General features: G+C 54.3%; 1 protein-coding gene across 1 annotated transcript in view; it reads right to left on the bottom strand.

Annotated features, from left to right (window-relative positions):
* Positions 1-745: 745 nt before the first annotated feature.
* The window catches only part of LOC103253411 (cilia- and flagella-associated protein 54), a 125,465-nt gene continuing 100,173 nt past the window's right edge, over positions 746-26,037 (bottom strand). Inside the window, exons 30-31 of the mRNA XM_021709194.1 lie at positions 20,892-20,966; positions 746-1,531 (exon numbers count right to left, since the gene is read on the bottom strand). Of these exons, the coding sequence (XP_021564869.1) occupies positions 1,412-1,531; positions 20,892-20,966 (195 nt within the window). The 3' untranslated portion in view covers positions 746-1,411. The remainder of the gene's footprint in view (positions 1,532-20,891; positions 20,967-26,037) is intronic.

The following is a 26,037-nucleotide window of genomic DNA, read 5'->3' on the forward strand; positions in this document are numbered from 1 at the left end:
ATGGCCACACTTTGCATAATAAATTGAAATGTCCATGGTTGAGAAACACAAACACTCCAAGGTGTTCTCTAAACCAGCAGAGAAACTTACAAGCCCTAGGCCCAGGCCAAAGGACGTGGAGGCCTCCTTCGCACAAGAGCCTTGCTGGCCTGTGGCTCTGTCTGAACTGAGCTTCCTTTCATCGAGGATGGGCACGGGCAGGGCTTTCCCCTGAGTTCACAGCAGACATTCGGTTCTCTCTCCTTCTCTCGCCCTCACAGCGCGGCTTCCTCTCGGTCTCTCCCTTCCGACTCCCGCGCTCACCCGCCCTGGAGGCCAGGCCGTCCTTCATCCTGTTCATTCCCCACACGCCCCGTACCTGCTGAGCGTCTTTAGGGCCACTGTCCCCTCAGTCGCCCGTAACGGTCCCGTCATCGCCCACCCAAGCCCGAGGCGGTCACCCCAGCGCATCCCGAGGACCAGCTTATTTGCCATCATGGCTGCGCACCCAGACAGGCTGCGGGGGGCCCCTTGCACACGCATCACATGTATCTGCCTTTCTGTGTTTCAGTTCGCCTGCAGCGTCCGTCTTCCTGGCAAATTCTTTTTGGCAAATTTTCAGCCAAATCCTTCCTATCCTTAAAAACCTTCTTTCTAAAGACTTGTTTCCTCCATGGAGTGTTCTAGGGCGACTCTAGCTTGGTTCTCCCTGACTTCAGAACTTCATGGATGTCTACATTTAAAAAATTAAGGACTAACATAAGGCTGCCATATTTTTTCTTTTATTATCAAGTGAGACTATTTTAAAATGCCAGTTACCAGCCACTGTTATTATGGCTTCACAGAAAAATGCCTTTTTTGACCCCTGTAGGAAGTAGGAAATTCTTAATCTCGGAATAAAGGGCAACCCATTAAGCCCATCTGGCTTTAGGCAAACCTGTTTGTGGCATTTTTTTCAGCCATGCGTATCCGTGAATGGACCGGCATCTGGGAAGCACTCGTGTGTGGCCTGCTAGGGTCTAGACAATGTCAGAGACGCACAGGCCTCTGCTCCCAGCACTCTGTCATGACAGCAGGCACCGTGCTGGGCACCTCAGCACCCGCTCAGTGTGATGCACACAAGGATCCCACGAGCTGGATGCCACCATGCCCGTTCGACAGATGAGGAGAGGAAAGCTTAAGGAACTTGGGCTGATTCCCCACTTTGCCCTAGGCACACGTTTATTTCCTAAGAGAGGCTAGCAGGCATCAACACTCTCATTTAATCCAAACACAATGTAAAACATTTCTTGAAATTACAGTTTAAAAAATGTAGCTTGTGCAACAAAACAGTTTCATTTTGGTTGCCATAAGAGGACAGGTCCAGAATCTTATTTCGGACCAGAGACCAGTAGCAATGAAACCCTCTACAAGGCTCCCGCATAAAGACTGTTCAGGGAACGATGGACACCATCCAGTCAAAAAGGCTTCCTCCCGGCACAACGCAGCCGTTTGCAAGATCAAAAAGTCTCTCCAGGCTGAATATATTTGGCAGCGAGACATCAAACGGGACCTGAGGAAAAGCATAAAAGTGTTCATGAGACCCGTTGCTTCACACTGCTGACTAAGTACAGTTCCCCAAATACCCCAACACCATTTCATATGTGGATCTTATATGAACGAGAGTTAACTTTCACGCCTCAGCATTTCTACACTGCTGAAACGTCGCAGATATTAATCTGGATCCCACTGAGATGCCTGGATTAGCTATAAAAAAAACAGCAAATATTTCTAAACAGGGACCGTTGGCATTGGCACAGCCATTGCCACATTCTCTGCTCCTCGTGTAATGCTTCCCTGTACGACAGCAGACTGACCCGCGGGCAGATCCCCCTCCCTCGTTTTGAGCTACGTCCCGCCAGGTTCTGTCTGGAAGGCGCTTTATGTGGAAGAGGCCCCGGGTTACCATGACCGGGAACGAGTGTGGCCAGAGTCATCCTGAGCAGGCTGAAAGGCAGAAAATAGAGACTGCCGTGGTCACAGCGGTTGGGGGACGGCAGGGAGGGAGAACACAAATGAGGGAAAGCAAATGAGTGTTTGTTTCATGCCCATCCAAACGAACACGGGAGAGGTGTGAGCAATACCAGGCAGGAGGCCACAGCCCCGTGGAGCCCCCGGGCCTCGGTCCTGGCAAGCGGTTAGAGGACAAGTCTGTATAAACTTCTCGTCTACTTGTTAAATGATCACTCATTCCTTTCATTCTCAAGAAAGTGCAGTGGACTTAATGGTGGGCGTCACTGTGGAGGCTGGTTTTTGTTTGTATAGCCTTCACCTTTCTGTATTAAAAATGACAAAATATTCCAGTGCTTTCTATAACTTCAAACAAGAAAGAGATGAATAAAAAAAAAATAATAATCCCCCCTCACTGATCAATCCTGATACACGTAACCGATGTTTCCAGACTGGGGGCGGGGGTCGTTATCCTTCCATATGACTTTTTTTCTTTCTTTAAAACGGGATAATTGGGTCTTCATCATTTGTTTTTTTCTTTTCTTTTTTTTTTGAGTTGGAGTCTCACTCTGTCGCCCAGACTGGAGTGCAGCGGCCGCCCCCGGCCCCTGCAGCCTCGACCTGCTGGGCTTCGGCGGTCCTTCCGCCTCAGCCTTCCAAGTAGCTGGAACTACAGGCATCCGCTACCACGCCTGGCTAATTTTTTTTTTAAATTTATTGTAGAGATGAGGTCTCGCCAAGTTGCCCAGGCAGGTCTCGAACCCACGGGCTCAGGCAATCCACTCATCTCAGTCTCCCAAGGTGCGGGATTACAGGCTGAGCCACCCAGCCCGGCTATTGTTTTTTCAACTAGGAACATGTGAGAGAAATCCCTCCTTCATCACTTCAGGAGGCAGAATCCCTCCAAGGATGCTAAGGGTATGTGGTCCGGAAGAGGCTGCCTGATTCCCGCTCAGACTTGCCAGCTGTGTGAAGCTGGGTGAAAGATCTGATCTGCTTGAACTTTAATTTCCTCATCCACAAAACAGAAGTAATGGTAATTCCTCTATCATCTCGGTCCACGGATTAAATGCTGTATACTTGTAGAACACTTAGATGGCGTCTGGCGCACTGCAGCCACTCTGTGAAAGCCACGCGGTACCCTCTGGATCAAACACACCCTGGCTGTGTACTGATCTCAATATTCACAGAGGTTGACTCTAGTTTCTGTACTTGCTTGCCTATTTGCTTATAGCCTCGGGCACGGGTGCTTTTAATTTCTGTAATACTGATTCCCTACAGTGGTTTTATTCAGTCAAAGGGCATTTATATTTTATATTTTAACATTTACTGCCAGAATTACTTTCCAAATAGGTTGTGGCAATTAACATGTCAACCAGCAACACTGAGGGTTTCCCTACACCCAAAGTAACATATGGGATGTTACAAATCTTTGCAGTTGTTTCGCTATTTCATTAGTATTTTTTATTCAGAAAAAGATGGTGAACATTTACAGGCTGATATTAGCTGGTTCATTATTATGCTGAAACTATATGTGTTTACCATGATTATTCTGGTTGTATTTTATTGCTATTTAACTGCAATAAACTTTTCATCTATTTTATGGTGATGAATTATCTCATGACCAACTTAATACCTTTTAGCAAATAATTTTAAAAGTACTATACAAAGAAATAATACTCAGCAATTCAATATTTGTAATTTCTTTTGTGATCAATCTCTTTCATTGTGGAATTCTTCCCATGTTAAAGACAAGAATGGCTTTAAAATAAACACAATGGCCAAGTGAATTTTACTCAAATTAGAGTTATCTTCATAACATAATTTATATACCAGATACAAGTAGAGCACCTTGGTTTCTGACCCTTGTCACTGAACCTCCAGGGACAAGTGATCGTGTGTCAGTAGATGATGATTAATTACTTAGTTTATTTATGGAGGCCACGAGTGAAAGCTTCAGGTCAGAAGGATAAAAGCAGTTGTCACCCAGGAGTTATTAGTCCTTGTTGGGCCGAGGAGAGCACAAATTGCCCTAAACTGTCAGAAGCTGCCCACGTGTGATTAACCCCACCTTTCCAGACCACCCGCATTTCAAGCCCTTTGGGAGACAAATCAGAGATTTCATGTTCCAGCTATTCCTACCATGCTAAAACACAGTGTTCTGCATGTTCCTGTTGCTGAACACAATTCACTTAAATAAATGTCTTATTAAATTAAAACACACAGAAAAGGTGGAGAAGTAAAAACTGTACAACCTGAATATACATATATATGTATGCATTTTTTTTTAGTTAGAGTCTCACTCTGTTGCCCAGGCTGTAGTGCAGTGGCACACTCACGGCCACCCCAGTGTCGACCTGTTGTGCTCCCGTGATTTTTCTGCCTCAGCCTTCCAAGTATCCAGTACTATCAGCGTGCACTACCATGCCCGACTAATTTTTTATTTATTGTAGAGACAAGGTCTCCCCAAGTTGCGCAGGCTGATCTCGAACCTGCAGGCTCAGGCAATCCCCTTGCCTCGGCATCCCAGAGTGCTGGGATTACAGCCTGAGCCACCAAGCCCGGCCTGAATATACATATATTTTTTTAAATGAACATATTCACGAAGCCACCACCCAGATCAGGAAACAGAACATGGCCAGTGCCAGAGAAGGCTGCCCGCTGCTGCCTCCTGGCCACAACTCTCAGACACGTGTGTGCACACACACTTCTGGCTTCACTGTATACAAATCAAATTATGCAGTGTGAACTCTTCTGTGTCTGGTGTCTTTGCTCAAGGTCATGATCTTGGGATTCACCCACACTGCTAAGTGGAGCCATGGTCTGTTCATTCTCATCGATGCACAGTTTTCATTCTATGAACTCATCTGAGTTACTTCAAGTTTTTTGGTGCACTGCGTATGCATTTCTGTTACGCATACCAATCAAAGTGGGGCTTGCTGGGCCGTCAGGTACATGTGTGCTCATGTGTGACTCATTCTGCCACACAATTTTCTAATTTGCACTTCCTACCTGCTGCAGTGATGCCATATCCTTACACACTTCGGTAATTCCAGCTTAAAACCGTGGCCGTTCTGGTGTGTTTTGCATGTGTCAAGACATCTCTCGTGTTAGATGTCATGTCTCTGAAAACTGGTAACACTGAACTTGTGGGTAGGCTTCTTTGCTGAAGGCAGATCTTTGGTCCCATTCGCACCGAGTTGTCTTTTTCTCATTGATCTTTACAGGAATTCTTAATGTAGTCTAGAAACCAGTCCTGCGTTGGGATATATGTAAATACGTATTTCCTCCACACATACTCTCTGCGGCTTGCCATTTCACCCCTCAGTGGCACCCGAACACAGTCCAGTCCGTCAGTCTCCCCTTCACGACGGCACTCGTAGAGGTGGGTCCTGGTTCTGGAGGCTGTGCCACCACCCTGGTCATGAGGATCATCCCTTCTGATTTCCTCTGAAGCTCTATCATTTTATCTCCACGTTTATTTCTATGATCAGTTTGGAACTAATTTTGTATATTCTGTAAAGTAAGGATCGAGGATCATTATTTTTCGGTACCCAATTGACCCGACTCATTCATGAAAAAGACTGCTCTTCCTCACCAAAGAGTCGCCTTTGTCTTAAACCATAGGACTGCATATGTGTGGATTTCTTCCTGGGATAGGTGTGCAAGTGTATACGTAGGACAGAGGATCCAGATGGATGGGTAAATGGGTGGAGTTCCTATTCTAGAAGTATATAATGAGACTGTCTAGCTCACTCGCTCACTCTGGCCTCTCTCTCTCTCTCTCTCTGTCATCTGTCTTCTCTCCTCTTGGACGTATCTATCGCCTATGTGTCTTTCTGTCTTTCTTCCTCATCCATCCACCCACCTGTCTGCTATCCATCAGATTAATTATGTTCAATCACTGCCCTCTAGCTATAGCTATCTACTTATTATCTGTCTTCTCTCACCGATCTATAGCTATCATCTGTCACCTTCCAACTATCTATCATCTATCTACATCTATCTTCTATCTATCTATCTGTCCATACCCTCTAACTCTATTGACTTCCACTTACTCCAGTCTTACGCAGTGTTATTACAGCTCTTTGATGAGATTTGGTAGCTAGAAGTTTAAGACAATCAGCTTTTTTCTTTCTAGATGGTCTCAGCCCTTCTAGGACCTTTGTATATTCATATAAATTTTCTGATACTGCCATAAGTAAAATAGTAATATATTGAATAAGATGATAAATATCTACCATTTATATATGAAATGATAGCTCAAAATTGTTTCTAAGTATTGCTTCTGCTGTATAGAATAAAATTTATATTTGCATTGACAGTATGTATTATAGCAACTCTGCTAAACTCACTTATTCATTCTAAGAGTTTTTCTAAAGACTTTTTGGATTCTCTTGCTTTCCCATATTTACACCTTTAAGAAGTTCTTCCTTGAGTTCACTGGCTAAGAACGCCCACAGAGTGTCAATTAGAAGTGACGAGTGTCAGTTAGAAGGATACATATGATTAATTGACTTTTTAATCAGGAGAAAAGGAAGGTTTATTTAACGAATGGCATGGTAGAATTGTCCATTACTAAAACTACACCCTGAGCTTTCCTTACATCCTATACTACTTGCATTAAAGTTGTTCCTAGGCATTTCATAATTTTGCAATTGTTGTGAATGAAATTTTTTAAATTTCCATGTTAAATTATTATTCCTAGATTCTTATATCCAGCCACTTTATCTGAGCCTTTTAGTTCTAATCATTTCTAAAAACTCTTAGATTTCGGTTTTATAAGTATAACATTTACAAATAAACAAAATTCTGTCTATTTCTTACTATTTATGTTTACTGGCATCATTCTTTTGCCTTATTGTAATAGCTAAAGCTTGCAAAATCACGTTGCCTCACAGAGGGGATAAGAAGCCTTATTATCCTAAAGCCTCTGCTTCAGTTGGGAACAGAATTAGAAGGGAAAGCCACCTTCCCCTGGTCAGGGTCATTTATGAAGTAAACATTTTGTCAAATATTAAAGCGAAAAAGTCACCGCCATCAGAGCCACAGAGGCCAGTTTTAAAGATGGAAGTGAGGCGGGCACACTCACTGCACCTCCCGGCCAGAGCACATCAACGTCATCAATACTAACAGAACCGGAACGGGCTTTGGGGAGTCAGTCAGACCTTCTCCCCAGAGAGCCCAGGACTTTAGAAAGCAAACTTCACACGCTTTCACATACAATGATGGTGATAAAAGCCGGAGTATGTCTTCAGAGACATTTCTTGGCCTGCATTACAGGGAGCCCGCTTGACTTTTACCAGGCTTGGAGACTCCAGGGCCTTGCCAGGGCCCGGTAGCTGGCAGAGGCAGGGTCTGCGGCCTGCCAGGGACCCCCCCCCCCCGCCAGTCTGAGCACTCTCTGGGACACCACGCCCCCCACCTCCCCCACTCCTGTCTGAGCACTCTCCCCGCACCCACCGGAGTGCCAGGCTGTCCGCCCGTGACCTGCTCCTGCAGCCTGTCCGCTCCACCGGGCTCTGCCTCCTGCGCCTCCCGGCGGGACCCCTGCGCTTCTCCAGCTCCTGCTTTTGGAAGTATTCCAGAACGTTCTGAGCTTCCATAGGGAATGAGAAGTCTTTCATGTTCTGTTTTTGTAAGTAACTTTGAGTCCGCATTGTCCAGGATAAGCTACCGGGAATTCTGCTTCCTTTCCTGGGCCAAGGCTCTGAGGGGAGAGAGGGAGAAGCAGCTGGCAGACCACGAGGAGGCTTTGCTTCAGGAGCGGGCGAGGACTTCCGTCAGGGACCTGGCGCTAAGAATCAGGGCGTGGAGTCCCTCGAGGGGGCGCACTGAGGGCTTGCGGAAAGCTGGCCGGGTTGGAAACTCGCCTGGAAGCGCTCCCGGGGCCGCGGGAGAGCTGAGGGTCGTTGGCCTGTGCTCTGCTTCATGTGAGTTCTGCAGGAAAACAAGATTCTGTCTGACTAAAGGATTTTGCTCCTGTGCTCTTTTGTTCTGACAATCTTCCTTGATCAAAAGGAAAATCGTTAAGTCTTCAGAGCATCAATGCTTCCCTCGGTCTGAGGAGCTTCTGGGGGTGAGCGCCTGCTGGCACTTGTTCCATCTCTGGGCGCGGGGCCACTGCCTCCTCCTCAAGTCTTAGTGTTCCAGGCCCAAAGAGGGGAAGCCGGGTTTGCAGTTAGGCTCACCAGCTAGGTTTTCATTTGCTGCTGGTGAATCGCGTACTGACCACTTGCGAGCTCTGCGAAGTGAGTGGGTTTGGCTTTGCCTTCTTTCAAGAACCGGACACGCAGGGAGCAACAGCCATGAGAAGTGGAATTGCATCTGGGTAGGAAAGCAAGCAGTGTTTCCATCCGGCGTGCTCACCGAGTTTCTCCACCCGTGTTTCTTAATACATCACCTTTGTCTGAAGTTAATGATTTACTGGGTTTTTTTCTAGACTGGAGAAAAACACGCATTCCAAAGGAGAAAGGAAAATATGACACTGGCCGACTTCAGAATTGATCCCACGAATGACAGTTCAGCTAATAAAAGCTGCCGGCGAGAGGAAACTGGAGGGGCTTGGCTCATTGTCTTTCTATGCTCGAGAAAATTCCAGTGCCAGCAACAATAGACATCATTCTCCCCAGTCTAACAGACACAGCACCCGGCTTGGTGGGGGGTGACCAGGGCTTCACCACAGCTCCACCAGCCCAGGAAATTCCATACTTTGTGAGGAACAAGAGTATCTTTTCATCACTCTAATTTTTGTGTTAATAAAACCTTAAGTATGACAGAGACGGGTTTTTTCTTAACATAATATGAGATAAAATGGTCCATATTGATGAGATGGTAGAACTCTTTTATTATTAAATTTTAAGGAAATAACATGATAATAAAAGGCATTTTGTAGAGAACAAGAAAATCGGAAAGCCAAGAGAAGATGTCGTAGAGAAAGCATGTGTGCAGGGAGTCGGTTCCAGAGTTACATTGTCTAAGAAGAGAAGGACAGGCTCGTCTCAAATCGTCATCACCATTGCCACCATTCATGGTCACATGATCACTAAGCTCTGGGTGTGGCATTGCCCTGAGCTCGGGAGCAGAGCTGGCCTCTTAACAGAGGACGGTTCTTGCTGAGACACGTTGTCCCACATGCACGACAGAAAGCCAAATGTTTCAGTATAGCCGAAAGCATCTCAGCAACATGAGGGCCCTGCCTCTCTCCTTAGCTAAGTGGACCTTGGGAACCCTGGCCTTGTTATTGGAATAGTGATAATGGTAAGAGGCTGTAGCCACTGGGATGGATGCGGCAAAGCAATCTTTTCTTTTTTTTGAGTTGGAGTCACACTCCGTTGCCCCGACTGGAGGGTAGTGGCCGCTCCCGGCCACCGCAGCCTCGACCTGCTGGGCTCCAGCGATCCTTCCGCCTCAGCCTTCCGAGTACCTGGAACTACAGGCGTGCGCTACCACGCCTGGCTGATTTTTGATTTATTGTAGAGATGAGGTCGCGCCAACTTACCCAGGTGGGTCTCGAACCCGCGGGCTCAGGCAATCCACTCACCTCAGCCTCCCAAGGCGCGGGAATACAGGCTGAGCCACCGAGCCCGGGTGGGCAAAGCAATCTTTTTTTTTTTTTTTTTTTGAGTTGGAGTCTCACTCTGTAGCTCAGACTGGAGTGCAGTGGCCGCTCCCGGCCACCGCAGCCTCGACCTGCTGGGCGCCGGCGATCCTTCCGCCTCAGCCTTCCGAGTAGCTGAAACTACAGACGGTGGAAAGCAATCTTAGGTCACACTTATTGCATAGAGTTGTGGTATAAGCAGAAGGAAATGTTTGGCATCTGTCCTGGGCTCTTGGCGCTAGCTGATGATTTGATCGGTCACGCACATGTCATGAAGCTTCTGTGGCAACCCGGAGGGAGGGGTCCGGAAGCCTCCTGAGTGGTGCCTGTGGGGGCTCAGAAGGGTACGCCTCCCCAGGCCCTGCCCACACATCCCTCCATCTGGCACTGCTGTGTGAGACCCTTTATAGTAAGCTGGTGTTCAATAAAGCACTGCCCTGGGTTCTGTGAGTCGTTCCATCAAATTACGGGACCTGCGGAGAGGGGTGTGGCAACTCACGAATCTGTGGGTGGCTGGGCAGGAATGTGGGTAGTGTGGGCACCCCATCTGCTGCTGACCGAGCCCTTAACCTGTGGGGTGCCAGTGTCAGGGCTGAAGCGGATCACTGGACGCCCAGCTGGCGTTGGAGAATCGGAGCTGCCTGGTGTCGGGAGAAACCACAGCGCAGCCCTAATGGGGCACGCTCAATCAGGGTGTGCCCACCTAGTGAAGGGGACCAGGCTGTGGGTGCCACGGCCTGCATCTTCCACCCGCCCGCCCGGCACTGCTGGACAATGAGTGGCAGCAGCCCAGGCCACCTCCGCCGCAGGTGTGTGCTCTTACGGCCGCCGGTTAAGCCAACAGCCCTCTAAGACCAAAGAGACCCTGAGGCCAATAGTGAAAGTTTAGACCTGCAAATCCGGGTTTAGTCTAACTGCTCAAGACTCCAGGGCCCGGAGAGAAGAGCCCTGGAGTCTTGAGCAAGGCAGATGCAAAGCTAAGCTTTTCCTGTCTTCCCAGATAGGCAAACTCCCTTTGAATGACCAAATGCCCTAATTAGAATGGGAAGCACGAATGATACAAGGAACAATCCCAAGACCAAGTAAACGGGCCAAAAGCTCCAGGAAATCAAGGTCAGCGGTGAAGGGCTTCTCAACCACGGCTGGCAGAGAGTTCAAGGAAGGGGTCTCTTGGTCAGAGGATTTAACAGAAACACCCTCATCTGATGGGATAAAATGGAATGTCAGCCGGGCTCGGCGGCTCAGCCTGTCATCCCGTGCCTTGGGAGGCCGAAGTGAGTGGACGGCCTGAGCCCGCGGGTTCGAGACCCGCCTGGGCCGCGGGTTCGAGACCACACCGGGCGTGGTAGCGCACGCCTGTAATTCCGGCTACTCGGAAGGCTGAGGCAGAAGGATCGCCGGAGCCCGGCAGGTCGAGGCTGCGGTGGCCGGGAGCAGCCACTGCACTCCAGTCTGGGCGACAGAGTGAGACTCCAACTCAAAAAAAAAACCAAAAAAAACAAAATGGAATGTCTGTTTCTCCTTCTCTGAAGAAACGTGAGAATATAAACACAGGTATAGTATTTATATATGATTAATTCCATCATTACCTGTATTTTCAGGAGATGGTTTTAAAGCTTTGCTAAGGCCTATCTTTAAACTCTGGGAAAATAGTTTCCATGGGAAGAAGCCTGAATTTATTGGCTGGATGTAGGCTGAAGTTTCTGTTTTACAGAATTTTATTTCATTTGTAAATGAACTGTTACAATAGAAGTCAAAGAAAATGAGATTGAACCACCGGTCATGTTGTATAGCATATTCACCATCATGAGTGGGTGTCTCCCTTTGACCTCTAATTTAGAAAATAAGCTGTAGTCTGGGAAGTTTCATTCCTAGTCCTTAGGCCTTCTGACTCCAACACATGAGAAGCTTTTGAGCTCTCCTGCGGATTCTTCACCAGGTAGGGATATCACGTTTGCTTTTCTAAGTTATTGTTACAGTGGTGTGTCCAGGAAGCAGAGGATGTCAGAGAGTTTATTAGGGCATGGGCCTGCACTCAAGATGACAGCTATGGGGAGACAGAAGGAAGCAGGACGGGTAGAGTCAGACGGGCGTTCCACTCAGTCACGCAAGGGCAGGGCCAGCCCATGGGAGCTCTGGGGTGGGTGGCCTTTCAGAGTTGTCCTGGGCCGGGAGGTGGTGGGCTGGGTCTTTGCACCCCTTCAGCCAGTAGTTGGATCCTGGTTTCCCCAGGAAGAGCTTGTGTCCTGTAGCCCAAGGCAATTTCTGGAGAGGGTTGGGAGGGAGGGATGCCAGCCAGCTCAAGCCCAGAGCTGGGAAAAGGATTCCTCAGTCCTGAGTGGATCTGGGCCTCATGCAGAAGCCAGGACAGAGATGGACATCTCGTCAGTGGTTAATTATTGAACCACGAAGTAATGGGAGCATGGACAAACCATGCTAGTGTATTGCTAACACAGGCTGAGGGAGATGAAAAATAGTAGCTGAAGTCAGGCACAGTGGCTCATGCCTGCAATCCAGCGCTTCGTAAGGCTGAGGCCAGAGGATCCCTTGAGGCCAGGCATTCGAGACCATCCTAGGTGACATGGGGAGACCTCATCTCGACTCAAAACAAAACTGGCCGCGTGTGGTGGTGCGTGCCTATAGTCCCAGCTACTGAGGAGGCTGAGGCTGGAGGATCTCCTGGGCCCAGAAGTTGGAGGCTACAGTGAGCCATGATCGTGCCACTGTACGCCAGCATGGGTGACAGAGTGAAATACTGTCTCTGAGTAGATAAATGAACTAATACGTAGTAACAGAATTCTCATCCCACGTTTCCAGAGGCTTCTTTTCTGGGCTGTGGTGAAGCAAGTCTAGAACATTCCCAGCATCCCTTTGTCAACCGCTTGTGTTTTCCGCCCCTCAGAACACTCCCCGCAGCTGCGAGAGAAAAAGGAGACTGACTAACATCTCCCTACAACTTAAATATGAAGAAATTCGGTCATGTCACCTGAATCCCGACTCTAACTGATGCACTCTGTGAGAACGCCCAGGACTTTCCACAACATTTCCCAAAGCAGAAGCTGGAAAAGCGCGGTTGTCCCGCTGGGAGGGGTGGGAGGTGGAGTCGGGGGAGCGGGGCACGCGTGGACAGCCTTGGACTCTCCCGTAGGCGGGGAGAGGCAGGGCCGTGAAGAGGGAGGGCGTGCCGTGAGGGGCCCTCGGCCTGGGTGTGGCCACCCCCAACCCCAGCTGGGGACCTTGCAAGGACCTGGAAGGACCCAGGCCTGTTTCTCAAGTGTGAAAAAAGGTAATTATAGTGTCCGCCTTCACTAGAAGCAGGATCTGAAGCCGCATGGCTCACTTCAGCGTGAGCTTGTGTATCAGTCTCCTATGGCTACTGTAACGAATTTGCCCCAGACCCAGCCGCGGACAATCAGTGTATCCCCTTCTAGCCCTGGAGCGTAGAAGTTGGAAGTCGGTCTCACTGGGCTGAAGGTGTCAGCTGGTCTGGGCCCCTGTGGCTCCCGGGGGAGATGGCCTTCTCTCCCCTCTGGGTGCTCCTCTCCAGAGCGCCACACTGCCGTCTCGACTTCCAAACACGTGTCCGGCCCCTCCTCTGCTGACATGCCTCCCTCTGTCTCCCTCTTGAAGGACACTTGTGACCACATTTGGGGATCTCCCATCCTGGGAGCCTCCCCTGAATCCCATCTGCAGAGACCGCTGTGTCCTCTCAGGCAACAGGCTCCAGGACTGGGGTGTGAACTGCCCCGGAGGGCCGTGTCCAGCCGACCCCAGCAAGCAAGGCTTGAGAGGGGGAAGTTCATACAACATCCCATTCCTGCCACCTCTGCTCACAGAGCTCTGGCCACTGACACTACTGGATTGTCCTGTTTAAAGGTTTGCGGCATTCCAGCAAATGCCTTCTGGGAACAAACAGTCAGGGTAACTAAGCCAAGTACCCGCCCCTCTGCAAGCTCTACAGTGAGCCCACAGGGTCAGGGCAGACCCGGGGGAGGAGAAGGAAGAGTGAGGAGGAGGAGGGAGGGAAGGGGGAGGAGAGGAGGAGGGATAGGAGGGAGGAAGGAAGGAGAAGGGAGGAGGTGGAGGGAGGAGGTGGCGACAGCTCCGGCAGGGGAGGAGCAAGCCCTCACCAGGGGCCCGCACGCTCCCCAGCCACCGTGTGCCCCACCTCGTGCACACTGGGCTGGTGATGATCCTGGTGCTGAACCAAAGGCGCCAGCATCCACCAAGACGCACGTGTCCACCAAGGGACAGTCTGCCGGTCTGCCGGGATCAGCTGAGCGGCAAGTCCAGCCTCCCCAGGGCACACACGGTCTCCCCTCGGGCGAGTCTGGGAATGGCCACGCTCAGCCATGAAGACCAGCTGGGCAGTGGCCAGTGTGGCAGGAGGCGGGGCCCTAGAAGGGCCAGGGGCACTCCTGAGGTGGTGGAACGCTCTGTGCCATACACGGGGCGTGACGCCGCCCCGCAGCCCTGCACGATGCTGCCAAGGGGGAAACTGAGTAAGAGCACACAGGGTCGCCGCGGTTGCTTCTCTCGACTGCAGGTGAGTCTCTCCAAGTGTCTCAAAATAAGCAGCTTCACTTTAAAGGATGGTTAAAATAACACCGAGGATACAGCCATTACGTGGCCATCTCCGATTTGAGACTTAGCAAACCTTTGGTTCGGCTAAGAGTCACCGGTGTTGATGAGGCAGGGGCACTTCCAAAACAAAGAGATGAGGGCCTTCCCACAACAGAAAAATAATGGGCCAGCGGGAAAGTGACGTGGCATAGTCAGTGTCTCAGTGTGCACGAGTAACCCAGCAACAACCCTGTGCCACAGAACACCCAGCCACAGATGCAGGCTGCCATAGAAGGGAGACAAAGGGGCTAAAATGTAACCCAAGGCACCGCCCTGCTGCATCCGGGGCTCCGTCTTTGGATACGAATCCGCCGGGCCAGTGCCGGCACAAACACACGTTACTTCCTGGCAAAGCAGCCTCGGCGTCTTGTCTCTGTCAAAGATCCTGCCACACTGAGAGCTGCGAACAGTCAAATGAACCCACGAGCCACTTCTCATGTTTTAAGGCTGGGAAACGCAGCGATGCCGATCATGTGCTGAGTGCACGCAGCGGCACAGCACTGGCTCTGTGCTGGCTGGGCAGAGTGTTGCGGCCAGGGCGACCCACACAGGAACAACTCACCAGCCACAGACAAGGAAGAGAGGCCTGAGCAGGGCCTGGCTCGGGGCACACTCCCTGGGGGGGCGAGGCCTACCAGGCTCTCTCCTCCAGGATCCACGCACCCAAGACCGCCAGAGTCTAGCTGGCCCGCATCTCTCAGGATCATGACCAGACGGGGCCGAAGCCTGGCCTGAGCACCCCTTGCTCTGCCCACTGCGCTCCACAGCCACAGGCGGTCGAGATGAGTGCGGAACGGCACGGGCTGTTGGGTTGTGGGCGGAGAAGGCGTGAAAACAGCTGGCCGCACCAGCACAGCCAGGGCCGGCATGCCCACACCTGCTCCCGCTCCATCTGTCTAAAGCAGGGCAGCGTTGTCCAGGGAACGGGTTCAGCTCTGAGAAGCCAATGGCAGAAGCCAAACATCCCCCGGCATGAACACACTTTCCACTGTCAGGTGCCCACTGTCGAATCAGAGCACAGCTGTGCAGCCTACCGGACGAAGGAAACGGGACTCAGGTTTCCACAGGTTTGCAGCGGCTGCCGCCTCCACCCCACGGGAGGCACCATGGCAACTGCGCCCTCCGGAACGTGCTGCAGCCGTGGGCAGTGCCGGGCCTGGCTCGGGCCCGCAGGCCTCCTGCCTCCTCCTTGATGGTCCACACACTACGGCAGGACCCTGACCGCACGTCCCTCAAGGTGGGGCTGGGGCTCTGGGCCCCTGGGTGGGTGGTGGGTGTCCCGTGGACACATCGGACACGTGGCGGGCCAGCCTTAGAGTTGAGCGTTCCGGGACGATCGACAGCCGAGCCTTCTCAGAGTGTCTTGAAGAGCACATCAGGAGCTCGGCCTCTCCGCAAGGGCTTTCTCTCTCCCTCCGCTGGATCTGACAGCTGGAAGTGAGCAGGGAGTGGGTGGGCTCCAGTCGGCGCCGCGCTCAGCGCAGCGAGGAGCTGCTGTCACCAGCATTGTCTTCAGAAGAATAGGAGAATATTAAGTGGATTCTCTGAACCCACACACAAAGGGTCCTCTTCACGGGGACAGAATGAAAACGTCTCACAGGAGAAGGATGTAATTAGAGATGTTCGTGAGATCCACTCAGGCACAAAAGATAGATTTGCAACTCTCAACCCAAAGACGGATATTAACACGACTAATTTCAAGGTCAGTAAATACCTACGATGGGATCTGGGAACCTTGTGCACAGTGCTGTGATAGTTTAGAGAACAGAGTCATCTGCCATTGGGGAAGTTTTGCTAAAGAGAAACTGAGAAGCACAGGGTAACATGATGGCATCCCACAGTCGAGCACGGCCCTCTAGGGTTCAACAACCTAAACAGGCCAAGTGGATGCTGTCCCACCTGCACGGGGCCAGGACAGCCCACCCAGCACCTAGGAAGGCAGCACGGGGGATGTCCAAGGATGGTCTGAGCATCCGCCTAGCTTCTACTCACCTGTGGGAATAAACGCACTCAGCAACTCCATGACGGTCACTGGTGGATTTGAGAGGGACAGGGAGGCATCTTAGGAACTGCCCAGGCGGGCTCCATGGCACAGCCCCTGCTCGGAGGAGGAATCGGCCTCCAAACGGGAGGCTTACGAGCGGTGTGGCAGACTGCATCTTCCCCGAGTGGCTGCAACAGAAGCCCCCAGCCCACACGCCCTTCCAACGTTTGCCTTTGACTCCTCCAGTGAAGGACGGAGTCAAAGTCCAGCCACGATGGAGACCATGACTGAGCTCCGGCCTGGCTGCTCCCGAGACCTGGCTTGCAGTCCAGCCACCCTGCTGTGAGGGGCCTGAGGCCCATGTGCCATGTCGCATTCCTGACCACAGCCTTCTCCTGGCCCTGGGCCGGCAGGTGAGCCTTCGGCAAGCCCAGCCTTCTCGTCTCCACACCCCCATCCACAGAGAGGCGGGGGCGCCCAGGCATGACGTCGAACCCTTGAGCCGACAGCAGGGCTTCCTGGCCCTGAGTCTGAGGCGCGCCCGGCGAGCCCCGGCAGTGGGAGCGGCGAGTGGGCGCGTGAGGCTGGCAAGGCGGCAGCTCCCAGCCCTCGTCCGGCCCCTCCCCCCTGGGAGTGCCCCGGCCACGCCCGAGCCCACCCAACACAGCCACGCCTCAGGGGGCAGAGCCAGGGCAGGCCTCTTTCCAGGAACTTGAGCCGCTCTTGGATGACAGTCACAGAGGCTGTTTGGCTTCACACGTGCTGGCACCTTGAAGGCGGCGTCTGCCCCGAGGCCTCACCATCCCACTGCCTCGCCCCTGCTGCCTCCTAGGTGGCTCCATCCCAAGGCTTCATCTCCTCCACCCGCCCCCTCCACACACGGCAGGGTCTCCATGTTTTCGCGCCTCTCGCATGCCTCTGTCCTCTGGCATCTGCCCCGACATCTGCCCCGATGGATCATGTGCCTCAGTGGGTCATGGTGACTCACGCCTATAATCCCACAACTTTGGGAGGCCAGGGCGGGAGGGTTGCTTTGGCCCAAGAGTTCAGGACCAGCCTAGGCAACACAGGTAGATCTCATCTCCACAAAAAAAAATTAAAAAGTCAGTCGGGCATGGTAGCATGCAACTGCAGTCCCAGTTTCTCTGGAGGTTGCGGTGGGAGGACCCCCTGAGCCCAGAAGCTCGAGGCTGTGGTAAGCGGTGACTGTGCCACTGCACTGCTCCCTGGGCAACAGAGTGAGATGCCGATCCGCTGGCTTCTGCCAGTGCGACAGCAAGGAAGCCACGTCCTGCTGGAGACACAAGTCCGGAAGCTGAGCACCCACGCCACCGTGACTTCTAAGTCCTGCGTGGCCCCCATCTTTTCCTTTGTCCTTGACCAGCCCCCCCCACTGCCCCTAGTGACGGCGACAGGCAAGGCCACCCCTCCCCCCTCCGCCCCACTCCAGCAGCAGATCCACGGTCCTCCACGTCGTGGAGAAGGTCACAAGCCCGGGGAAGCCGCCTCCCGCCCCTCGCTCACAGCGCGGCAGCACCTCCCGCGGGCTCCCAGGGTGGCAGGAGGGGCCTTTCCTCGCCTCCTCCTGCACCCAGGGCCTCCCTCCTCTCCCGGACAGGCCCCTCCTGCCTCCTCCCTTGTGGCGCCCATCCCAGCTCCTTCCCGGGACGCCCTGTCTCCCTCAGGGGCTTCCTTCCTCCCTGGCCTTGGCCAAGACGCCGCTCCACGTCCGCCACGCTCACCTCCCGCCCCTGCCCCTGCCCCTGCAGCTGTGCTCGCTCCGTCCCGGGAAGCTGTCCCCTCCCGGTGCTGGCGGGCTGGAAGCGTGGCTCCCGATCTGACTCTTGCCTCCTCCTCTCACCAGCCCGTGAGGCCTGGAGCGCCCTACTTAATTCTCTGGTGCTTCGGCTTCCTCGTCTCGAACATGGGAATAGCAATGGTCGCCAGCCCCACAGCTTCCTGAGATGTCACACATTTAGAACACGCAACCGTGGGTACACACGCCCTGTGCTCAGTGCACGCGAGTCATCACTGCCGTGGCCAGCAGTGGGAGTATCTGCATGCTCACGGCGACTGTCACCGTTGCTTGTCAGGTTCTACGCTGGGTCTGCCTAAAGTCTTCAACTGAAAGAAAAAAAGATTCTTCCAAACTCTTGCGACCGAGAAAACAGACTTTGCCATCCCCCACTGTTTCATTCGACATCTTGGCCCAGGATGGCCTTTGCACCTGTGAGCCAGAGGTCCCAGGACCCTCCTCTCCACGCCTTCTGTGTGAATCCAGTCAGTCCCGCTCACACATGCATATGTGTGTGCAAGTGTGTGTTGGTGACTGTTTAGACAGAGGTGTTGGTATCACATGAACCCAGAGGCAAACGTGTAACCCAGCCGACTGCAGCGACTCTAACTGACACTGCCTCTGCCGCAGCGGGAGTGTCTACACTGGCGTTCTGAGTGCCGCTGGTGGTCAGCTGCTAAGAGGGACAGGAGGCCGCAGAAACCACCTGGGTCCCTACCTGGTCAGCCAGAGCAAGGAAAGGAGGAATATCCTTCGCATTCTGTTTGGATCCTGCCTGACAGCTTGGGAGCTGCAGTAGCTGGAGCCTACATCGGCACCTGAAAAGGCTTTCACTGAGGCCCAGCAGAAATCATCCCCGACGGTGACCGCCCCTCCTGGGAGTCACGGAAGAGACAGACGCGGCACCTGCTTCGGCCTTCAGCTCCCCGCGTCCTCAGGCGCTCTCTCTCAGGCCTTGCGTGCCCACGCGTGTCTTAACCAAGAGCCAACACAGCACAGTGACCTGGGATGGTGTCTGCCGTGAGCTGCATGGCGAGACCAAGCCCGGGGGCCGAGCCCCCTGCCTCGCGGAGGCTGTGCGCGTACTTGCCCAGCAACCTGCTTCTGGGGGCCTACTGGTGAAGGCCGCGTCCCGTCCCAGTTGCTGGGCATGTCTCTCGTCTGGGGGATGCACAGCGGGGGGTTGGCCCGGAAGGGAGCCCCTCCCCCAGACGGGCAGCTCTCTCCCCCCAAGTGGCCCATGCTGGGATCTGGCACATGGTCCTAATTCCACAGGCTCCAGCAGCAGCCTGCGGCACAGGCGAAGACAGAAGCTCCATTCCTCCTCGGCCCCCAGCACGCTCCCTCTCCCTTTCCGTCGCTGTGTCAGAACAAGCCTGTGTCTGAAGATCGTGCCTGAAGTTAGCTGGCTGGAGCACATGGGTTCCCACGGGAGGAATGGGCCTGGTGGGTGGTGACGACGGTGATGGAGACGGCACAGCCGATGTCTCCTCAACCCCCTGCAGCAGGCCCCACAGCAAACACCTGAGACACAGTATGGCTCAGTCCTCACCACAGCTGTGAGAGGTGGACGGACGTCACTGCTCCGCGCTACATGGGAGAAAACCAAGGCTCGGGGATGCCGCCTAGCTCGCTGCGGCCCACCCGGCCCAGACCTGAGGCCAAGACTCCAGCCTGGATCCCTCAGAAGCCAAATCCCATGGGCACTTTAAATCATGTGTTTTAGGATCAAGAGTTCTTTTTAAACCCGTTTTTAGTGGCAGTTTGCCAAAATTAGATTTAAACTTGATTTGATTGTGGACGGTCTGCTATAATAAACATACCCATCTCCATAACAAAAATTTGCATTCTCTATTGAAAAGGCAAGGAAAGAACACAAATGGCCACATGAATAAATAAAGCAAAGATGAAACCGCAGGCGTCCAAAACTAAAGGAAGTTCAGTTCAGCTTGTGCACCAGAGACCACGGGCTGCAGCGCACACGGTACCGCAGGCCCCATAGAGGAAGACGACGCCCCACGCCCAAGGGGCCAATGCTCCCATGGGAAGGACACGGTCTGACAGTGAATGTCATTCCTCAGGGAGGCCTTCCCTGACCACCCTGTGGAAGCCGTGGCCTGTCACTGCCACTCTCTCTCACACGGACCAGCACACTTTTTCAGTCAAGGGCAAGAGAATGATCTGGGCTCTAGGGGCCACACGGTCCCCAGAGCTACCCAGTTCTGCTATGGTGCGGACACAGCTGAGACCACGAGTGAAGGGTGAGTGTGCCGTGCCACTCAGTCACTGAGCGGGGCACTTTGAAATGGTCAAAATAGTACATTTTACCGTAAGTGTATTTTATAACAATAATATATACACACTTTTTCACTCCAAAAGCCAACTCCTAAAGTTAGCTCCAAGGAGATCATGAGAAGGGCGAAATGTGTGTGGTCCTGGAGTCCATCCTCTCCACCCCCATCAACAGAGACGCAGCCACATCAACAGCCCGGGGCTGCAGACACGAGAGTGCTGGGCCGGCACTGACCACAGCAAGGCCGACTGTCTGTGAAAACAGCACGCGACAGAGTGCGTGTCAAGCGCGCTCTCTCTGATGGAAACGTTCTCAAGTGTGTCTACACCTGGAGGAAATCCAAGATGCTCTCCAAAGATCGGTGGGGGTTATTCTCTGAATGGTTAGACTTGAGGTGACTCCAAAATCATCCTCCTCAGAATCTTCTGTAATTACTAGCAGCATTGTTTTCTTACAATGAAAATTTCAGCCCAAACAATACACTGTTGTAAATGCGTGGTTCTCACGTTTCCACATTAATTGAGGACGGGGAGACCCTTCGTACTTGACGAGATGGTTTCTGCAGGTTGGGTTCCACGGCAATAAGAATGCCAGTGGGTAGCGCGGGCGGGTGGGGGGAAGCACGTACCTCGCAGAGTGGCACGGACTCTCTGCCATCCGAAAGCAGGGCCACAATTTCGGAGCAGCACTGGGCGATCGTGTTCTAGAAGGAAGGAGGCAATGTGGTGAGGCTGATGTTGCCATCCCTGCTGCTTGTCTAGTGGTGACCCACGCGTGACTCTGTCCTGACCGTCACCCAGCCCTCGCTCTAGGACAAGACAGAGGGCTCAGGAGGCCCATCCCTGGACCAGCGGCTGACTCAGGTCACGTCTAACGGTGAGTGCAGGATGCCACGAGTGTACGGTCTGCAATTCGTCATGAGAATGTCATTTTAGTATTGCTTCCCTGCACACTCCCTGTTAAATTAATACATCACTGAGGAGCAGCAGAAGTAATTCATGCCAAGGTGAGCTTTTGAAAAGCCCTCTTCCTCTGAGAAGACGGCACTGAGCGACACTCCAGGTCCCGGGAGGGGCATCGGCACAGAAGAATGACGGGGGTCACAGGAAACGGGAAGTGAATGGAGAGGGAGGGGCCGCTGGCAGCGCGCAGACACCACCCACGACCCACAGCCCACGGCGGGACCAGCCTCGCTCGCGGGGACGCCTGACCCTCGAGGGACGACCACAGGCAGGGCAGGCCCCAGCAGACTCCCCGCCTTCCCGATTCCCGGTGGGGAGGGACGTGGCGGAGGACGCGGCGTCCAGTCGTCTGAGTGGGCGGCCCCACGCGCGGCTGGGAGGGCACTGGGCATGACAGCGGGGGCTTGGGAGAGAGCCCATGCCCTGCAGGACCTGCATGGCCTGGGTCCCCGACCACCGGACTGTCTCCCGTGAGGCCCGCTCCTTGGATTCCAGGGCTCATCCCGATGCGGCTCCCAGGCGAACACGGGCTCCCGCCAGGCCGATCCGCCTGGCAAGTGAGCGGGTCCCTCTGGGCTCGCCGCTGAAGGAGCTTCGACTGCAAGCCTGTCCCAGATGGACTCTGCCCACCCCACAGCGTGGCCCGGTTAGCCCCAAAGGCAGCACGGTGTGACCTCAGGACGCCATTCCCACACACACACAGGCTGTGCTCAGAACATGATAAAGACACAGGGACCCTCAAGTTCATGGGACACGCAGGCGACACTGGAAGCCTCAACCTCGCCACAGCTCAGCTCCAAGGAGCGCAGACACATGAGAAAGAGCACACTATGGAGTTCCAAAGCAGTAGGGAACGCAATTTAGTAGCCATACTCAAGTCACGGCATTAGGGGCCAGGAGATCCAGACTCCTGAATGAAAAAACAGACTGTCTCCTCACAAAACGCACAACTACCGAGAGCACCGGCTGCATGCACGGCTCAGCTACGTCCCTGCAGAACGTGGTCAGGACATAGGTGGTCATGCCACGTTTGGAGTCCTGCATGGGAGAGAACCACTCTTAGTAACCAAACACGGAATATCTCCTGGAGGAAGGACCCCACGTGCTGAGCCTTGAACGCACAGCAGGACTGCAGCAGACAGGCAAGGGGGACCCAGGGACTCGTGGGGAGCCACACAGGCCACGAGCAGGGACACTCGGTAAACACAGGCACTGCCCAGCCTCACGCAGGCACACCAGGAGGCGCAGCACGAGAGTGGGAGCAGGCCACACAGCGCATCTCAGCAGACCAGGAGGAGCGAGGAGTCTGGACTCTGCAGTGGAGGGCGTGGGGCAGGGGCAGGCTGAGGGGTACAGGAGTGCTTGCCCTGGGAAGGTCGCGCTGGCCACTGCGGTAAGCTGAGCAGACTGGGCGGGGTAGGAAGAAAGCTCAGCTGGGAAGTCTCTCACCACTGGGCAGGAGGGGAGTGACACAGCCCCTGAGAAGGACGTGAGCCTGAGAAGGACGGCAGGCCCAGGACGGCGGGCAGAGCCAGCGTTGCAGCGTCCGGCGCTGAGCCCCCTAGCCCCAGGTCTGCACCACTGGGTGGGGACACCCACTGCTGTGCCCGTTAGTCATCCGAATCTCCACAGCTCTGCACAAGGGCTCGGGACTGGGAAGGGGTGTTCCCCTACATAAAGGTTTTGACAATGGCCATGATGCGTCGCTGTTGTGATTTCCTCAAGCACAACCAAGGAGGACGACACCCTCTACGTCACCACCCTGTCCCGTCCAGGATTTCGAGAGAGAGCACCGTCCCCTGGCGAATGGCCCTCTGCCTTGGCTCTGCGCCGGTCACAGAAATCCACCCCACAACATCCGGCCACTCGGCATGACACAGGGTAAACCCCACACGTGTTCAGAGCAGGGTTGGGTCTAGGCTGGGCCGTGCGCACCTCGGGTGACCTCGCCACCGAGAGACGAGAGAGGATGACAGGGCCATCCTCCCGGTGAGGCGGCACTGGAAGCGGCAGTTGGCGAGGGCTGGGAGACCAGGGTGGTCCACGAGATGCCCTTGCAGGAGGGCACTGCTGTCCCTTCTCACCCCCGACCCGTCGCTCCCCCTCAGTGCTCTCCCACTGAGCCAAGGCCCCTGGTGTTGGCCTGGGGCTGCCATCTTAGCGACCCCTGCCACTTGGCTACCTACCCCAGGATGGAAACTCACCAGCTAGGCCAAAGTCATAGAACATCCTACCCTACGTAGCACCTAGCCGAACAGCAAGGCTTCCTCCCAGTTTACTCACCCGCCAGCCTTAGTTGCCCCCTCTCAATGCCAACCACAGTGTCTTCCCCTTGAGCCCCATGCTGGCCCTTGCCTGTCCGTGGTGGGGGTTCCGGTCTTGTCTGCAGGTCGACTCCTCGGAACAAACCCGGGTTGCAGCTGAACCACCCGCCTCATGTCTGCATCTCTCCACTGGTTCCCTTTCCGGACCTGACACCCCAGTGTGACCTCCAGCACCCACCAGAGGCCTCCTGTGCCGGGGAGAGCGAGTCAGTGAGGAGAGCGAGTCGGTGAGGAGAGCGACACAGGGCGGCCCGTCAGGAGCTCAGGCACCGTGAGGGCAACGCGAGAGAAGACGCTCAGGCCCTCGGTGGTGAGGTCAGAGCGGAGGAGGCACTTACTCTGCCCACATTCTCCCTGCCCTCTTGCCAAGCGGACATCTCAATGTCCCCTGGACACGAGAGCCCCTCTGTGGCTGCGGCCCTCCACTCCTGCTGGACCCACAGGGCAGGTGCACGTTTTCCACAGGCCTCCCCAGAAGCCGCACAAGCAGCTGTTCAAGAGCCCCGTGTCGCAGCTCCTGGCTGGACGTGGCAGACGTAACGGCAGACGGACCTGAGCAGAGGACTTCCCAATGGCCATCACGACACAGTGGGGCCCAGGAGCTCGGAGGTGCGAGGACAAACGGCCTTTACGACGGTCCCCAGGGGCTATGAAATGCCGTCCTGGCCGTTTCGGCAACCACGGAGTCCAGCCCTATGTTCTCGCACACACAATCTGTGAGGATGAGTTTTAAAGCAGCAAGCCAGGAGACTTTGCGTCAGCAGCCCCCCGTTGAGAAGGGACCTGGGCGGTGCAGGCTGCAGGCCCTGAGGAGGCAGGAAGGCCAGGAGAAGCCACAGGCGCGAAGGCAACGGGACGGCCGTCGAGCCGGAGTGGGAAGGGGAGGCGGAGCCAACACGTGTGACCGGGCTGGAGGGCAAGTTGCCAGAGGCTGCGCACGTGGGGCAGGTGCTAGAGGGCTGCAGGGGTCGCCAAAGAGCACGGAGGACACACTCTGAGTCCGGAGGGGACGCCCCGCGGGACGCCCAGGAGAGCCTGGGGGTCGAGACGGGTTTCCGCAGCTCTGAGCTCCGGGCTGGTGCTCTTGGACGGCCCCCTTTGCCAAGGCAGAGGCCGGGGCTGGGCTCACGGGAGGCACCTCTGGGAGCCTGCAGCCACACCGTGGCACGAGCTAGGCCAAGGACCGCTTGCACCGGCTTCTGCTCGTCCTCACTCCCGAAGCCCAGAAAGCCTCCTTGCAGAATGGCCCCTCAGAAGGAACAAGCCGAGGGGCGCCGGTTTCCAGCCGTGTGTGCTCCACGTTCTCCGTGACCGACACCTGGGACGGGCCACTGCGCTCAGGCGCGGGCTGCCTCACACCATCCCGGCGGCACGCGTGTGCAGTCACTCCCGGAGGGCGTGGGTCTTGAAACAAGGGTCCTTTGCACCTTCTGCTGCTTTAAGCACCTGAGGGGCCCAAACTTATCCCTGAACAGCGAGTGCCAGATTCAAGTGGCTCGGTCACTCTGAGCCAGGGCATTGGGGAGGAAGGACACACAAGGGGCTCCAACCAAAAGCGACGGGAACGCCTGTTCTGCAGCCCTCCGGCGCTGCTCCAGTTGGCCTCTGTGTTCTGGAGGTATTTTCAGGAGGAAAGGGCGTGAGACAGAACAGGCTCCGCCTCCCTCCCTTCCCGCCCTCCCCCCAGCAACAGGAAGCTCATCTTTGGGCGCTTCTCCTCACTAACCCGCCAATAATCTAGACTGCAAGAGAAAGACGCATAGATTACAGCAGGTATGAAATTCTGTCCAGTTCCAGACCAGAATCCGACCCGTCAAGTGTCCCAGTTAGCTCCTAATTAGCTTGCAGGGAAGGTTGTCATGACAACAAACTGCATTTAGTCAATGGGAGTTCTTGGATATAACCCAGACTTGAGCATTTTTTTGAAGTGGTGGCTAGTATTCTGGAAGAAGTAAAACTGGAAGCATGCCTTCACCTCTCAGCTTCAGATGCTGTGAGCCGTTTGCCCACCACATTTTCTGACACGCATCTACGTTGTCGCCTGATGATGTCCTGTGACGTGTAGAGCTACTAGGGCCGGCTGGAGATGGAAATAAGTTCAGAGTCATAAAGAAGCACATCAGCTGGCCTAGTGGACGGGTGGCCCATACACGCCAATCCTGTCCAGACACGAAGGCCAGCCTCGACCTCTGCATGACAAGGCAGGTCCTCAGGCCTCTTTTCCTTGCGGCCTCATCAGCTCCTGGTTCATGTCCAGCTGCCCTCTTGGCTGGGACACTGGACTTATCATGACGAATCTGACTCCAACACCTGCCTGCCAGGGGCCTCTGGCTGCTCAGGGTTTCCTGAGGAGTCCACCGCTCCACCTCACAGAGTACCTGAATGAAAAGATCATTTGGTCTGGAGACGGGAAACAAGCCCCAGGAGTGGTGAGAGCCTGGGGCGCCACTGGTGGACTGGGCGGCAGGGCATTGTCCAGAGTCCTGCT

The sequence above is a fragment of the Carlito syrichta genome, unplaced genomic scaffold (genome assembly GCF_000164805.1).
Source record: "Carlito syrichta isolate Samal-C Ts95f unplaced genomic scaffold, Tarsius_syrichta-2.0.1 Scaffold67297, whole genome shotgun sequence".
Lineage (NCBI taxonomy): Eukaryota > Metazoa > Chordata > Mammalia > Primates > Tarsiidae > Carlito > Carlito syrichta.